Below are 18,905 nucleotides of genomic sequence, written 5' to 3'. Positions count from 1 at the left end.
ACTTGTGGTTGATTGTAGTTTGGCTCGGCGTTACGGGTATTAGATTTTTGAAAGAGTTTGGCTGATCCAAGTTGCTGAACTGAAAGAAATTTTCACAGGAAACTGACAAAGTTTCCCCAGTAAAAGTGAATGTAAAGTTTCGAGATTTTTAAGTCGCGTATCGGTAATGAATGTTTGAAGCCGGCTCCGCTGTCTAACTTGCCTGCCTCTCATCCGGAGGGCCCTGGTTTGATTACCGGCCAGGTCAGGCATATTTACCTGGATATGAGGGCAGGTTCCACGTTCACTCAGTCTATGATTACCTTTAATTGAGGAGCTCCTTAATGGTGAGATGGCGACCCCGGTCTAGAGAGACAGGAATATTGGCCGAGAGGATTCGTCACACTGATCATGCGTCACCTCGTAATCTGCAGGCCTTCGGACCGAGGGCGGTCGCTTGGTAGGCAGAAGGCCCGTGGGGGCTATAGTTTGGTTTAGGGGTGTTTGTAAGATTATAAGTATACATATTTCATTTCTGTGATGTTTAGCCAAATTGTTGGTGGTTCATTCGTTCCCAGATTTTCCGCTTTCCTGTGTTCTACGTTTTTTTCCCCAGGGTCCCATCAAAAACGAAGAATCGAGGTTCCACTGTATAGTATTTTTCATTATTTATATGTGAATACTAAATACTGCACATACTTGAACTTTAGGAACATGCGACTTCTCTTCCTTCAACACATTACGACTAACTGTTGTTCAACACACCCGTAGGTGACTTAGCCCTCTTCAGAAACTCGGAACTAAATTTTTGCTCAAAGAACTTGACTTGCTGAACATATTTCAAGTTTAAACGTTTCTCCAAAGTTTGTTCAGACAGCAAGGATCTGAACTGTGTTTTTGTCTTTGTGACTCTGCTACAAATCCTTTCACGTTCTGCATGCTATGTAGAATTGATAAAATAGCATCGGCTTAGGGAGTCTGTCATATTTAAGTACACCATCAACTGATAACTTCTGACCTACCAATGACTACTGAACATCAGTTGTTCTTTTCGCACGGTCTGTTTCTTCGAGCTGAAAATTACAGAACTGGGAGTGCAGAATATCAGTTTCCTTATCTAAATGTTCCCTTTCAATAGTCAGAATGTTCAGAAACTTGTTAATGATAAATCTAAGTCTAGAAAATGATGCCCTACTTATAGCAGAAATATTTGCAACTTCTGCATTAATTAAAACCATATATGAATGGAAATTTGTGTACCATGTAGTCACATGAAGAGAAACTCTTTCCAATAAACTTAAAGAATATGCACTTTCCCTCAGACTTCCAAGTGTTCGCCAAAACAGACGCAGAGCTCCCTATCATCAGTTCACAATTTCCTTTTGATTTGCTGGAGTATGATAATCTACACCAAGGAGAGAAGAGGAGCTTTCAAAAGTGTGGTTTCACAATCCTTTCCATCGCATTCTTCAATAGTTCCTCCAAAACTGACTTCAATAAGTGGATGTGCGCCATACTCTACTGAAGAACTGAATTTGGATTCTCAAGGATATCCGTAAAGCTTGAGAGAAATAGTAAAAAAACATGTTTGAGTATATTGCACTATCTGCCATGCGCAACATGTACATATAGTACAGAATGTGAACATTTGTCCCTTCCTGGATTCAATGAAACAAGGAAACTCATCCCTATAAACACCTTTAAACACTGCATATTTCCTTTTTGACATTTTGGCCAAAAACAAATATGAAGACATACAACCAAGCAGCACTACTACATTTATTTATTTATTTATTTATTTATTTGTTTATTTATTTATTTATTTATTTATTCATTCATTCACGAAGCACAAAATGCAGCTACACTGAGCAAATTTCACTTGCACTGTCAACAGACTATTTAACAAACATAAACTTTCATAATAAAATATAACAAACATAACATATAACAAGATCAGGTACACAGCCTACTAATAACCGTCCAAATCGAAAACCATGAGAATGCCCATGTTCATAGCCAAGTCGTCGTGGGTCAAGATGACGGTATAATCCCTTCATATCAACTTATCTTTAAGAGACTATTTACACCCCTCTCGAATATGCTTTTATTTGATGCTATATCAAGCTCTTGTTTCCTATTAATATTGTTAAAGAGAGTTGGGAGGTGGATTAGCAAAGATCGTTGAAGTATTGAGTGCTGAGTGTGGGGATGTGGAGAAGGTCTTTAGTTCTGGTGGAGCGGGAAGGAACATGGAGAGGGAACAGTGAGACAAGATGTTCCAAGTGGTAATGCCCATTTAAGATCCCGTGGAGGAAACTCAGGTCAGCTACCTGTCGCCTGATGTGCAGAGGTGACATTAATTGCCATTAATACCTGCTGCGTAGACAGATTTCTGAGCTTGGGGTTTCTGTTCCTTACAATTGCAGCAAAGAAGGACACTGCTCTGTCTAACTGCTTAGTATTGGAAGGGGCGGCTGTTATCGAAATCCGAGAGCAGTAGTTTAAGAGAGATTGAATGATCGTGAGGAAGAAGTGACGAAGAGCAATGGGGTCAGAAATTTCTGTGAAAGGATAGAGAATGCCTAGTAATTTCATAGCCTTGGTTATGTTTCTATGTGGGTCTTAAATTGTAATTTTGTATCGAATATTACACCTAGGTCACGCTGTTGCGCAACTACGGAGATGGGCTTGTCGAGTAGGTAATATGAAGAAGTAAGTATAAATAACCACCTAATCGATACTTTATTAATGCCTCAGGCAAAATTGAATAAAATTAAAACTTACAGGACATGTTTCGACCACTTAGTGGTCCTCTTCAGCTGTATAAATAAAGAACTGAAAAGAAAAACATTGACAATAAGCACAAATAAAAGTTCTTTGATAAAAATGGAGGTCGTCAGAATAGGTCATCTTGCCTTTCGTTCTTGTTTGGAAAAGATGTTTATTCTGCGCTGTCTAGAGTGTCTGTCTTTGAGCGCGACCTGGTGAAGTAACGATGTGATACAGTTTGACAGTTCATGGAAAGCTCTGGAGAGAAGGGAAGTAGAGTTTCATCGTCATCTAAAATAACATGTGAGGGAGGAGGGAGATTGGGCTGTGCTTCTGCGATGTCGTGTTTGATTATATCTCTTGTTCGTCTAGTCTGTTTCATGTCTACCCATTCTAAGTATTTGCTAATATTCTCATATAAGATGTTTTTATGCTCGTTTTCGTTGAGATTCTCTTCACCGTTTTCCAATTTATCAAGAACGATGTGGATGTTTTCCAGGTTGTTCATAAGATTACCTTTATTAATCATACAGATAATTTGAAGGTCCTGTTTTATATTGGTGAATTTGTGGTTGGACTCTTTCATATGGGATCCCATGGCAGAGAATCTTTTGTATCTTTCAGCATTGACGTGTTCTTGATATCTAATTGAGAAGTTCCTTCCAGATTGTCCCACGTAAGTTTTTTTACATTGAGCACAAGTCAGCTTATAAATACCCGATTCCTGCAATTCGTCATCTTTAAGTTTATTAGCTTTATTATGACTAAAGAACCTATGTTTCGTGTTGTTGTTTGTAGAGAAGGCTACCTTGGTATTGTGTTTCTTGAATAAGTTGATTTCGTAAATCTTCGGATTATTAAAGGTGAATTTTACATATCCTTATTCAAGAAACACAATACCAAGGTAGCATTCTCTACAAACAACAACACGAAACATAGGTTCTTTAGTCATAATAAAGCTAATAAACTTAAAGATGACGAATTCCAGGAATCGGGTATTTATAAGCTGACTTGTGCTCAATGTAAAAAAACTTACGTGGGACAATCTGGAAGGAACTTCTCAATTAGATATCAAGAACACGTCAATGCTGAAAGATACAAAAGATTCTCTGCCATGGGATCCCATATGAAAGAGTCCAACCACAAATTCACCAATATAAAACAGGACCTTCAAATTATCTGTATGATTAATAAAGGTAATCTTATGAACAACCTGGAAAACATCCACATCGTTCTTGATAAATTGGAAAACGGTGAAGAGAATCTCAACGAAAACAACGAGCATAAAAACATCTTATATGAGAATATTAGCAAATACTTAGAATGGGTAGACATGAAACAGACTAGACGAACAAGAGATATAATCAAACACGACATCGCAGAAGCACAGCCCAATCTCCCTCCTCCCTCACATGTTATTTTAGATGACGATGAAACTCTACTTCCCTTCTCTCCAGAGCTTTCCATGAACTGTCAAACTGTATCACATCGTTACTTCACCAGGTCGCGCTCAAAGACAGACACTCTAGACAGCGCAGAATAAACATCTTTTCCAAACAAGAACGAAAGGCAAGATGACCTATTCTGACGACCTCCATTTTTATCAAAGAACTTTTATTTGTGCTTATTGTCAATGTTTTTCTTTTCAGTTCTTTATTTATACAGCTGAAGAGGACCACTAAGTGGTCGAAACATGTCCTGTAAGTTTTAATTTTATTCAATTTTGCCTGAGGCATTAATAAAGTATCGATTAGGTGGTTATTTATACTTACTTCTTGATTAAACATCGATACGGTCATGAAATGGACAACTTGTAATAGGTAATATGATGTCGGTAGAGGAGATTCACGTAGTGTTATGGTCATGTGGCTGCATTTTTGTGGACTGGGGATAAGTTTCCAAGTACAGCACCAGTTCGAGAGGGCATTATGTGAGGACTGAAGCAGAGCTGCATCTGCTGGATTCCTGATCTCTCCAAATATCTTGCAGTCGTCAGCAAAGAGTAGGGTATTCGCTGTTTCGTTGAGTTCGGACGGCAGATTGTCCATAAACAAAGAAACACACAAGCACTTGCGCAGGTCCTGCCCTGGGTAGACGTCCATGGCGTGCTACTTCTGAGGTCAGGTTACTCACTTGCGACTTCTACTTCCTATTGTTAAGCTATTTGAGTATTTGACTGTATTATAGACCAAAAGAGTAAACTGCTGGCCACCGTGCCCCGCACTGCCATCCAGTTGCGATTAATAGAACTACTATCGATCAGCCATACTCAGCCATATATCGATAGAACTAGAAAGCGCGCGGGAGCTTAAAATAATAGGAAAATTACTGAGACAGCTCTGAAAATGGGGAAATTGGTCCCAGCGATTGGAAGATGGAGAAGAACAATGAAAAATCAGAGGTCTCCCGCTTAAATCGGGAGAGTTGGCACGTCTGACAACACCATGATTGTATAAATGCTGTAGAACACATGGCAGAGAAACTATTTCTTCCATATCAGGGTTAAGAAAATGTTTCTTTAATGAAAGAATTTGTACATCATAATTCCCAAATAATTCTAGAAAATCTACTTCACATTCCAGTACTTTCACTACCAAAGTTTTAAAACTGTAGAATAGTAGGATTTTGCTCTTGGTCCAAGACATTTCTCAGTTGGCCAAAAGCTGAATATAATTTGGAGGTTATTTATGTAACTCAGGATGTTTGCTGCTGTTACTGGCACATATACCCAATAATTCAACTGTAGCATATGGAGAAATTAATATGCACAGCAACCTTAGTCCAACTCATTGGCTGAATGATTGGCGTACTGACCTTTGCTTCAGAGAGTCTCAGGTTCGTTTCCCAGCTGGGTCGGAGAATTTAATCACTTCTGATTAATTCTTCTGGCTCAGGGATTGGGTATTTGTGTCTCTCCCAACACTTTCCTATTCATATTCAGACAACACACCACACTACCAACTACCTCAGAAACATTCAATAGAGATTACAATCCTCCATACAGGATTGGTGTCACAAAGGGCATCCAGCCGTTTCAAAAAAAAGTGGGGATTGCTAGTTGACTGTTGAAGAGTTTCTTCAGCGATGGGTATTTCCTAATGAGCTTGGCGAGTAGCAATCGGGACATGGGCAAGCAAGCAGGGGGTTGCGGAGTGCGTACGCAATGCTGACCTGCAGCAGGCAGTTACCCAGAAAGGTTATATCGTCAGCACGCATTACTACATTACTTGTTATAGGAGGCTCAGAGTTAAGCCAGGCTCTGTTCAAGCAGCTTCAGAAGAGGTGATAAACTGAATTGTATGAGATGTAACAGGAACTTAAGATCTGGTGCTAAGTGTGATATGTGTAGGATGTGGTATCATTTTAAATGTAGTAAGCTACAAGCCCTGGGCAGTGATAAGAAAAGGATGGCATGTAGAAAATATTCCATAAATGGGGATGATGTGAATGGTGACAAAGCAAACACTGAACAGAATTTTATAATTGATGAACTTCAGCTGAACTTCAGATGGGATTTAAACAGATTGCAAAATGAACAAATTAAACAGAAATATGCAGAGGATACAAATGCACTCATGGAATATAATAATTGTGAGATGGACTGGGAAATGATGAAACAAGGAATCTCTGAGATAGCACATAGACGTTTAGGTAATAGAAGACTAGAGCCAAGAAAACCATGGATTACTGAAGAGATATTAGACCTCATTCAGAAACTAAACCAGTATAGGAAGATAAACACAGCATTAAGCCAAGATCAGTACAGAAAAACAAAGAATCTCATTGTGACAAAATGTAGGGAGGCAACAGAAGTATGGATGAAGAAAATTACGCAGACTATAGAGAATGATATAATAGGAGGAAGAACAGATAGAGCATATCGCATGATCAAATCTCTCCAATATAAACCCAAAACAAGAAGTTCAGTTATAAAGGATGAGAAAGGGCAACTACTTATCGATAGTGAAGATATCGCAGAATGCTGGAAGAAATATCTTGAAGACCTGTACTGGGATGAAGAAGTAATGGCAATTCAAGACTATCTTGAACCTGAACAGATGGTGGAAGAAGACAATATAGGCCCAATAATCACATGGGAAGAATTTGACCTAGCACTAAAACAATTAAAGGACAAGAAAGCAACTGGACCGGACGAAATACCATCAGAACTTCTCAAGGGAATAGGAGAAAGAATGAAAAAACAACTGTATGACATCAATGCGAAATGCTATTACAATGGTGAAATTCCTGGAGACTTTACTCAAAGTAGGACAGTTACCTTACCAAATATAGGAAATGCTACTGACTGTTCCAACTATAGAACACTAACACTGCTATCGCACGCATCCAAAATACTGCTTAATGTAATTAAGAACAGGATTAAAAAGAAAATTGAACAATATACGTCGCAGGATCAGTTTGGTTTTACAACAGGGAAGGGAACAAGAGAAGCTCTTCTAGCATTAAGAACTATTCTAGAAAGAAGACTAAGTGTTAACAGGAAAACATACATTGCATTTGTTGATATAGAGAAAGCCTTTGACAAAGTAAACTGGAAACAACTCTTTAGGAACATGAAGAATATAGGACTGGACTGGAGGGACAGAAGACTCATTTTACTCCTGTACAAAAATCAAAGCACAACAATAGGAATCAATGGTAATGTTAAGACAGTATCCATTAGAAGGTGAGCGAGACAAGGTTGTGCGCTATCTCTATTTTTGTTCAACATGTTCATTGAGGAGGCCATATCAAAACTTAAGCAGAAAACAAAAGGAATCAAAATTAACGGACAACAAATCCACTGTATAAGTTTTGCCGATGACATTGCATTAATTGCAGATTCAGAGAGGGAAATAAGTAAAGTACTACGAGTTTTAACATCAACACTACAAGAATCAAAATTGAAACTGAACACCTCGAAAACAAAAGTATTAATTGTCAAGAAATCAACTGAGGGAATACCAATAAACATTAAGGTAGGCGATGAAAATGTACAAGAATCAATTTTGCTACTTGGGAAGCATTATCACTCAGGAAAACAGGTGCACCACAGAAATCAGGAGGAGGATTGCTCTAGCTAAACAAGCCTTCAGTAACAAGAAACAGCTTTTGACAAGCAGGAACATTAACATTAAAATTAGGAAAGAATTTGCCAGAGAGAGAGAGAGAGAGAGAGTGTGTGTGTGTGTGTGTGTGTGTGTGTGTGTGTTTTTTGTTGTATGGTTGCAAAACATTGGTCTTAGCAAAACAGGATATAAAACGCCTGGAAACAATGGAAATGTGGATATGGAGGAGGATGCTGAAAATTAGTTGGACAGAGAAAAAGTCAAACAATAGGGTCCTTAAGGAAATAAACGAAACAAGGGAATTGATCAACACTGTAGAAAAGAGGAAAACCAAATTCCTTGGCCACACACTTCGACATAACACATTCCTCACGACACTGCTGGAAGGAAAAGTTCTGGGTAAGAAGGGAAGAGGAAGGCCGAGGAAGAAGTATCTGAATTCCGTGATGGACAGGCTGAATTTGAAAAAATATGCTGATCTGAAATGCTCAGCAGATGAGACAAATGTGGTTGCAGCGACAAGGCCTTGCCTTTAGGATATGAATGAATGAATGAATGAATGAAATCTCATAACTGCGGAGCTACAAAAGAAGTTACAGGAAGTGTACAAGAGAAATGTAGACGGTCATTCATCTGCGTAGAATATTAAACCTGTAAATTGTATGGGAATAGGCGATTCTATCGTACGGCATATAGGACAGGAAAATAGGTCAGTGAAAGTAATGTGCCTGCCGGGAATATGAGCGGAAAAAATTGAACAGGAAAACAGAGGACAAATGCTACAGGCATGAGGAAGTGGTAATTCTCCACATAGGAACTAATGATTTAAAAAGGTAATGGACCGAATACATAAAAGGGGGACATATATGATCTGGTGAACTTGACTAAGAAAGTTCCCTAAGGCAAATGTTGTAATTGGTGGTATACTAAGGAGACCAGATGCATCATGGAAGAAGATTGGCCGGTTGAACTAAGAGCTTCAATGCTGAAAGTTCCACATCGCTCTTTGTAGATGGCAACAGTTGCATTGACAACAGGGACTTCAAGCAGAAATAGACTTCACCTGAACCAGCAAGCAGTGATGAGACTATGCAAGCTCTTTTCGAGGGTTACAGAATCCTTTTCCACCCAACCGGATGACAGTGCAGAATGGGCTGACTGATGACGCTCCAGCGACAACAGGGCCACCAACAGGATACTGTGACATATAGTGTTACCAGATTGGGAGTCCGACTCGTTGGCTGAACGGTCAGCGTACTGGCCTTCGGTTCAGAGGATCCCGGGTTCGATTCCCGGCCGGGTCGGGGATTTTAACCTTAATTGGTTAATTCCAGTGGCACGGGGGCTGGGTGTATGTGCTGTCTTCATCATCATTTCATCCTCATCACGACGCGCAGGTCACCTACGGGTGTCGAATAGAAAGACCTGCACCTGGCGAGCCAAACTTGTCTTCGGACACTCCCGGCACTAAAAGCCATACGCCATTTCATTTCATTTCACCAGATTGGGTAAGTTTCTTAGATTTTTGCAGGTAAACTGGGGAAGTATTGGTAGTAAAATTGCAAAATTCAAAAACTGGAAAATGTATAATGTCTAATAACAGACCATTTATATTGGTATTATAAATTTATTCATTCAGGACAAATACTACAGGTTCCCTATGGCTTGCTTTTGGCTTCATGTCGCACCGACACAGATAGGTCTCATGGCGACAATAGGACAGGAAAGTGCTAGTAGTGGGAAGGAAGCAGCCGTGGCCTTGATTAAAGTACAGCCTCCGTATTTGCCTGCTTTGAAAATGGGAGACCATGGAAAACCATCTGTAGGGCTTCAAATTATTATAATTAAAGAACCACCTTTCCAATACACAAAATCCTTATATTTAGGATGAAACCATTTAATCACAAATTGGACATGTTTCACTCAACTTTGTGAGCATCATCAGCAATAGTTAACATAAATCATTGGTGGGTCAGGGCCCTGATCCTGGTGTATATCACAAAAGAATGTCTAATATATATTGATAAAAATATATAAATTTAACACTTTAAAATAATCAATAAGATTATTTATGTCTATTAAAACAAAAAAATTTCATTAAAATTGTTTAAAATGTAAACGGAATGGATGGCTTAGAAGTTAAAAATAGTATATGGTAATTAGATGTTCTTAAAAATCGTTGTCCAATATATCTACGCTCGATTGCATTTAACTGTTTGATAAATTCAGTTTTTCATATCAGGGTGAGTTCTTATTATAAACTATATTGCTGTTTTTAAAAAATAGTGATGATGAGAAACGCTAAAATCGCACACGATGGTTGAAAAACGAAGTTCACTGGTGATAAAATGTCGTCTAGATCGGCGTAAATTAGCCTTTATGGGACTCCTTGCGTTGTAATTTCAGCCGTTATTTTGTGCAGTAATGTGTTGAAATTGTTCTTCTAACGGAGAATTACTGATCTATTATATGGAATTGATCGGATGTATCCTGAAAAAGAAAAAGGTGGGGGGGGGGGGGGATATGAGTGTCGTCTATTGGAAAAATTATTTTAAAGAAAGTAGCACTTTAAGGAGATGATAACGGAAAGCACTTACCCGTGTGTGAACTGGTCCCTTGGTTGTTTACTTAGGTTTGATGGTAACTGGCTTACTGCTGCGTGTGTTATACAAATGCGGTCGTGGAAACGGGGAAGGTAGCGGTCAGGGGAAGGGAGGCGGGGCATTGCGCGAGTTATCAGCCAATGGGGAGGATGCAATGGTAGGAAGCGTTGTGGGTGTGGCTACTGTTGTTGCTGTTGCTACGGGAGGATTAAAAGCATGTTTATAATGGAAAATTTTCAGGAAATTATTAGCATTAATTCCGAATTTAGCAATTAATTTGGGGATTTGCTCAATTATGGGGCTGTTAATATCCGATACCTCTTTTAAATTACTATCCTTATTGAAGTATTGGTCCAATGAAATATAAACACTTTCATACATGGTCATTAGACTGCTTTTATTTACGTATTTGAGTATTGCATATCTTGATCGATAGTACTGAAGTTATGCCCTGTGTCTCTCATATGAATACTCATAGCAGAATGCTTTCTGTGTTTCAGGGCATTATAATGTTCTAAATATCTTATTCGAAAGCTGCGGCCAGTTTGCCCTATATAAGAAAAATTGCACTGTGTGCATTTAAGCCTATATATTCCGGAGTTTGAGTATTTGTCGTAAATTGTATTGATGGAATTAGAATTGAAAAAGATATTACGGTTAGTGTTATAGGTTCGGTATGCGATGTTAATATTATCTTCATTTAATGGTTTAGTGACATTATGAATAGCTGGGTTGGTGAAAGTAAAAGTAGCAAAATTTGTTCTTTTGGTTTTTTCGGGAACTAGTACTGAATTTATCAAACAGTTTAATGCAATCGAGCGTAGATATATTGGACAACGATTTTTAAGAACATCTAATTACCATATACTATTTTTAACTTCTAAGCCATCCATTCCGTTTACATTTTAAACAATTTTAATGAAAAAGTTTTTTGTTTTAATAGACATAAATAATCTTATTGATTATTTTAAAGTGTTAAATTTATATATTTTTATCAATATATATTAGACATTCTTTTGTGATATACACCAGGATCAGGGCCCTGACCCACCAATGATTTATGTTAACTATTGCTGATGATGCTCACAAAGTTGAGTGAAACATGTCCAATTTGTGATTAAATGGTTTCATCCTAAATATAAGGATTTTGTGTATTGGAAAGGTGGTTCTTTAATTATAATAATTTGATACTCTGAACTCCAATACGGTTGAAAAGAAAAATGAGATTTATAAATTGTAAAAATCTGTAGGGCTGCCGACAGTGGGGTTAGAAGCCACTATCTCCCGAATACTGAATACTGGCCGCACTTAAGCGACTGCAGCTATCGAGCTCTGTGGTTCCCTATATATATCAACATACCACTTAGTCGAGCAGCTCGTCTTCTTTCACCCAACTCTTCCCAGCCCAAACTATGCAACATTTTTGTAACGCTACTCTTTTCTTGGTAATCACCCAGAACAAATCGAGCTACTTTTCTTTGGATTTATTCCAGTTCTTGAATCAAGTAATCCTGGTGAGGGTCCCATGCACAGGAACCATACTCTAGTGGCGGTCTAACCACAGACTTATATACCGTCTGCTTTACATCCTTCCTACAACCCCTGAACACCCTCATAACCATGTGCAAAGATCTGTACCCCTTATTTACAATCCCATTTATTGATTACCCCAATGAAGATCTTTCCTTATATTAACACCTAGATTCTTACAATGATCCCCAAAAGGAACTTTCACCCCATCAACACAGTAATTAAAACAGAGGACTTTTCCCATTTGCAAAACTCACAACCTGACTTTTAAACGCATTGATCATCATACCATTGCCTACTGTCCATCTCAATACATTATCAAGAACATGTTGCAGTTGCTCACAATCTTGCAACTTATTTATTACTCTATACAGAATAAGATCATCCGCAAAAAACCTTACCTCTGATTTCACTTCTTTACTCATATCATTTATATATATAAGAAGACAAAGGTCTGATAATACTGCCTCGAGGAATTCCCCTCTTAATTATTACAGGGTCAGATAAAGCTTCACCTACTCTGAGATCTATTTTCTAGAAATATAGCCACCCATTCAGTCACTCTTGCCTAGTCCAATTGCACTCATTTTTGCCAGTAGCCTCCCATGATCCACCCTATCAAATGCTTTAGATAGTCAATCGCGATACAGTCCATTTGACCTCCTGAATCCAAGATATCTGCTATATCTTGCTGGAATCCTACAAGTTGAGCTTCAGTGGAATATCCTTTCCTAAAACCGAACTGCCTTCTATCGAACCAGTTATTAATATCACAAACATGTCTAATATAATCAGAAAAAATGCCTTCCCAAAGCTTACATGCAACGCATGTCAAACTTACTGGCCTGTAATTTCAGCCTTTTGTCTATCACCCTTTCCTTCGTACATAGGGGCTACTATAGCAACTCTTCATTCATTTGGATAGCTCCTTCAACCAAACTATAGCAACTCTTCATTCATTTGGATAGCTCCTTCAACCAAACAATAATCAAGTAAGTAATTCGGATATAGTGCTATATCCCAACCTGTCTTATCCCCAGAAATCTTATCAATTCCAGCCGCTCTTCTTTTCAATTTTTGTATCTTACTGTAAAAATCATTGTTAACATAGGTAAATTTTAATACTTCTTTAGCATTAGTCACCTCCTCTGCCTGGACATTATCCTTGTAACCAACAATCTTTACATACTGCTGATAATATTGGAGAGGGAGAGGGGTGATGGCCGAGTTGTGTTCGGGTATATATTTGTACTTTTCCCCGGCTCATTAAAGTCCCCTTTAAATTTCTCCCTGAACGCTGTGGCAATGGCCTCGGGGGGGGGGGGTTTGGTAACAGCTGTTCCATTAGAGTAAAATTCACTTGGTGCTGAGTTGCCATGTTTCCTATTCAGAAATTTCCACATGCCTTTGATGTTGCCTCTTATCTTGTTTATATAATTTTTCTATTATTCGCGGATGAGTTGCACTTACTATTCCATAATTTCACTATTATTCTCCTGATGATCCTATTTTCTGGTGTCCTGATTAGATGTCCAAAAAATGAAATGTTTTTCCTCCTGATTGTGCTCATTACTGGTTCTATTTCCTTGTAGGCTGTTTCATTAGAAGCTACTGTCCAGTGTCCATCTTTTTGGTATGATTTATTGATGCACGTTCTAATGGTTCTTCTCTCTATCTTGAGTATTTTGTCTATTTGTGCAGTGTTAGTTGTTTTTTTTTTTTTTTTTTTTGCTATGGGCTTTACGACACACCGACACAGATAGGTCTTATGGCGACGATGGGATAGGAAAGGCCTAGGAGTTGGAAGGAAGCGGCCGTGGCCTTAATTAAGGTACAGCCCCAGCATTTGCCTGGTGTGAAAATGGGATTCGATTCAAACCTACTATCTCCCGGATGCAAGCTCACAGCCACCCGCCTCTACGGCCAACTCGCCCGGTGTTAGTTGTTTTGAAGATGGTTTCACTTGCGTTTGTAATTTCTGGCTGAGTGACTGTTTTGTAGTGTTTTAATTTTGCTGCAATTGTTCAAGATATTTTACATGATCCGAAGGTTGATAGCTGGTAGTCATCGTCAACCTCCGAGACATTTTGCCCAGGCAACAGACAGCATTAAGAGAATTGACAGTGGGAACAGTTCAGTTACATTACGGGTAAGATTATTTGAAGTTTGTTTTGACAGAACTTTCAAATCTCAGCAGGATTAATATCAATTTATGTCATACATTCAACAGATTTGAAAATGGAAGAGAGAAAATTTATGGACATAATCTTTTATTTACCTTGGCAACACCAACATGACCTGCACTAGCAGCTTCCATAAGGGGTGTATGACCATTCTCATTATGATCCTCCACATTAGCTCCAGACTCGAGTAATGTGTGTACCACTTCCTCATGACCACCAGCACAGGCATACATTAGAGGTGTGTTTCCTGTAAAAAGGAACAACCTCATAGCAAAATACAACAAAGAATGTAAAATGGTCACAAAATTACCTGCCTTCACTGGAATAATTTAACAATGAACATCTAAGATATCAGGGATGGTGGTTAGCTGTTCTTTTCACTTCTGAAACTTCTCTGAAATTTTCTTAAGGTCTACTACATTTTGTTAACCAAAAGATGATTCCAATTTATTTCTAAATCAATATCAATAATCAAAATCAACACACACACCAATACATATATAATTCTCTCAAATAGACATCAGAGGTTCTATAACTTGCTAGTTCAGGAAAGAGACTTGGAATATACTGGTCTTCTACCTCTTTTTCATTACTGTGGGATCACGGGTGCGAACTGTGTCGCACGTGTGAATTTGGCCCTATTGCACAGCCGGATGCCCTTCCTGACGGCAACCTCACACATACAAGCTAAAGATGTGCTAAAAACGTAATGAACAAATGAAAAACAAGAGAGACATTATGGAAATAAAAACAATACAATATACAATATTTACATCATTACATAGAGCAATAAATAACTCTGTACTTTGATCCAGGAAGGATGAACTTCTCGTCGTGCTGCTGTGGGTCTCAATGTCTCTCTGTCAGTTATTCAACGCTTGTGGAATCGCTACAGTGAGACAGGCCAGTTCCCAAGGAGGGTTGGACTATGTCGTGGACGTATGACAAAACCACAAAATGACCGATATCTGACCATCTGTGCGTTGCGGTGTCGTTCAGGAATTGCCACAGAACTGCAACAAGACCTCAGGAGGGTCACTGGTCACTGGAGTCATGGTGTCAGACCACACAGTAAGAAATAGGTTATGAGAAGTGTCCCTATGACCCAGACGTCCTGTTTGAGTGCCCCTTTTAACGCAGCAACATCGCCCAGCTCGCCTTCTGTTTGGCCGCACCCAGGTAAACTGGCAACTTCGCCAATGGAGACCTGTGTTGTTCACAGACGAGTCCAGATTTCCCGACAATATGACGGACGTCAGCATGTATGGAGACGCTATGGTGAGCATTACATGCCAAATGTTGTCCAGGAAGGTGACCAATTCGGACAAGGTTCTGTGATGGTGTGGGGTGGCATCAGTACTGATGGCCGTACGGATCTTGTCGTCATCTGTGGTAATCTTACTGCTGCGGGGTACATCAAGCAGATACTACTCCGGCAAGTGTTGGTTGCTGCATACAGTGTAGGCCCGGAATTCGTACTCATGCATGACAATGCCACGGCTCATGTAGCACGCATCAGCAGAGCTGTCTTGCGAGAACTGGACATTCAAGGGATGGAATGGCCAGCAGCGAGTTCCAACCTTAATCCCATTGAGCATGTGTGGGATAGGCTTGACAGAAGTGTTTGTGGGCGCCCTATTCCACCACAGACTCTCCAAGACCTCAAAAAGGCTCTCATTGAAGAATGGGACCTAATACCACAACGTGACCTCCGTCGACTTATACGGAGCATGCCACATAGATGCCAAGCTGTGATAAATGATCGTGGAGGACATAAACCGTACTGAAGCTCTCGAACTGTGATAAAAATCCACCCTGGAGGACTTATCACTTTGTTTTTGCCCCTATTTTGACATTTCCGTTTGGGTGTAAGGTATTGTTTGTGGAGCATGGCGTACGTTCAAAAACATGTTTCCCTAATTTTTTTTAACAGTGTATTAGCCCCTCATGCTATACCACAGATTCGCGTGTGTAATCCTGCGACTGTGTCAACTAAACACGCGACGATCGCCTTTAACTATATTGCACAGACATTACGCAACTTCCACTTTTTCTTTTGTAAAATGTACATTTGTCCTCCTTGTAAATAATATCTTAACAATACCAACAAATGTTACCACAATTCCCAGAATTTAGAAAAGACGTAAAGGTGGGTATGTGAAGTTAAAAGTCTGTTCCATGTAAACACCGATCGCTTTGTTTAAAATTTTATAGAATCGCATACATCAGGTTTACAACAGTGAAATTTGTGGGGGTTATTATGTATCATCTAGACATTATACATAAATCTGAATTTGTTTAGATGGTAAGATTCATATATATGTTAAAAGCAATGTACAAATGTAAATACGCGATGCCTGGAATTGGCCTCTTGTAGTTTTGAAGACATTATGAAAATAATTAAGTGAACAAAATTATTGTATATCAAAATTATATTTTGATTTGTTTCCTTATGCTTTGTCAATTGTGGCAACCTTTGACTGAGGAAATTTTGTGAATAAATTGCATAATATGATAAATAAAACTGACCAACCATATTTATAGAAAAAATCATGTTTTCAACATTATTTTAATTTTTTATTTTTGAAATAATACCTTTCAACAAAGGTAGCCAGTAAAACTCTGAATATATTCATGAGTGGGGGACAGATTTTAATGACAAAAATATTAAAAATATGCGAGAAAGTATGCCTGAAAAGCAATCAAATATGCATTTACAGGTCGGTTAATATATGTATAAAAATGTGACTTTACAGTTTAATTTATATGTAACCAACATCTCAATCATTACTGGTTACATATTATTTCTATCATCAGAACATTTTTTTTTGTTCCCCTTAACCTTCAGCTATTGCAAGTTATGCACACTAAAAGGTAAAATTATATATATATAAAACAATCAGTAATGAAGTACTTGGTTAGTATCTAATCAACATATTTATAAAATTGCCAAGTTTCTGACCAAGCTCCTAGTAGAAATCAAATCTCGCACAATTATAATACATGCCAAATCAGAAGGATCTTGAATTACCTTCTCAAAAGGAATCTTAATTACTGTAAAAATATTGAGTAGTATTGACCCAATTCCCCCAACAAGTAAGGATACATTGAGGAAGAAGAGATAAAGAAAGGCTGTTTCACTTTCAGTACTTGAAGTAAAGCTTTCAGGAGCATATCCTTTCTATTGATTCAAACCCCTTCTATCACTAGGCAAACCATGCACGAGACACGTAACATGGACCATGTTGGTGTAAAATAGTCAAGTCCTTTTCCTGCCTTGGTCATGTACGGCGCAGCATTGTTCACATACAGTAGAATGTTTTTCCTCTTTACACCATTTGGTCAGGACGGCTTCATAGTATCAAATAGCACTGAAATAGCGGAATGATTTACTTTCTCCAGAACTTCACATCTTAGAAGTAACACTTCACTAGGTCGGTCCTCTTTCACTACACCAGTAGCAACATTATCAACACATCTCCCATCTACATCCAATGTTTCGTCCACCAATACCCATATCTTAGGGTCGTATTCATGAACGAGACTTTGACTTACGGAAGTTCACTTAGTTGAGTTTTGTGGAAGCCCACCCTAGCACACGAGGGCGAAACGCTGACAACCAAGAATGAGCTAGCTGGAAAATTTATAATGTCCAATAACGGACCATTTATATTGGTATTATGAATTTGCTCATTCAGGACAAATATTTCAGATTCCCTATGGGAATCAACATCTATATCATCTGATGGCCAAGCAGGCATCAATTTTTAGTGATGAGACAAAGTCTCTTAGTGCATTGGCACTGCCGGTGGCTCCAGTTAGCCTACGCAGTGGCCTCCACGGTATGCACTAGCCAGCGTATTGGTAGGTGTGCTAGGTACCAACTGATGAGCCCACCCTAGCACACGAGGGCGAAACGCTGACAACCAAGAATGAGCTAGCTGGAAAATTTATAATGTCCAATAACGGACCATTTATATTGGTATTATAAATTTGCTCATTCAGGACAAATATCTATATCATCTGTTTCATAGGCGCAACTTTTACAAAGTAGACTCTGGCGTAAGTAGACTTTGGTAAGTTACGATGTGAAGAATTAGATATGAAGTTGGCAATGAAAACAATGGAAGAGCAGTGCAGCATCTTGCATCACTCAATGTTGTTTTCTTAATAAATCAGTAGAAGAAGAAGGTCGGCTGTTTCCTGCGTTATAGATCACATTGGACTCTAAAATCAATGCAGTTAAATTTCTATTTCTCGATGATGGACGGAAAGAAAAAATTGCCAGCCTTCAACAACTACAAAAGGGAGGTGTTATTAGAACTAGTGAAAGAGAAGAAAGATATAGTAAAAAACAAAAAGACAGTGTTACTATGAGGGAAAAATTAAAAGTGTGGGAGGATATTAGTGTAAAATTTTGTAGTATAGCTAACACAAGCAAGAGAAGTGGAGAGCAATTAAAAAAGTGTTGGAACAATATTAAATTTAGATCTAGACAATGCAAAATGGAGCAAAGAAAGGAAAGTATTGCAACTGGTGGAGGCCCCAGTGCAAAAGGTGACAAGGATGACAGTTTTCTGGCAATGGTGGAAAGAGTAGTTCATCACCTTAATCTGAGGATTCCGAGTGAGTTTGACAGTGATGGATTCATGGGTGAAGAGGAGACGCAAGAGGTGGTGTTGTATGATGAAGTCACTGACGTACTGGAAACATCCGGAGCTGAGAGTGGGCCTACATTACTGGCAGAATCATCATCCGAAAAGGAAGCCACA

General features: G+C 38.7%; 1 protein-coding gene across 6 annotated transcripts in view; it reads right to left on the bottom strand.

The window, feature by feature from the left end:
* LOC136873986 (ankyrin repeat domain-containing protein 17) overlaps positions 1-18,905 on the bottom strand; it is a 918,230-nt gene that overhangs the window by 609,177 nt on the left and 290,148 nt on the right. For all 6 annotated transcript variants that reach the window (XM_067147404.2, XM_067147402.2, XM_068227616.1 and 3 more), the window contains one exon: positions 14,229-14,380. In XM_067147404.2, coding sequence (XP_067003505.2) covers positions 14,229-14,380 — 152 coding nt within the window. The remainder of the gene's footprint in view (positions 1-14,228; positions 14,381-18,905) is intronic.

The sequence above is a fragment of the Anabrus simplex genome, chromosome 5, assembly GCF_040414725.1.
Source record: "Anabrus simplex isolate iqAnaSimp1 chromosome 5, ASM4041472v1, whole genome shotgun sequence".
Lineage (NCBI taxonomy): Eukaryota > Metazoa > Arthropoda > Insecta > Orthoptera > Tettigoniidae > Anabrus > Anabrus simplex.
Note: the sequence above shows the minus strand (reverse complement) of the source record. Positions and strands in the feature narration are given on the sequence as shown.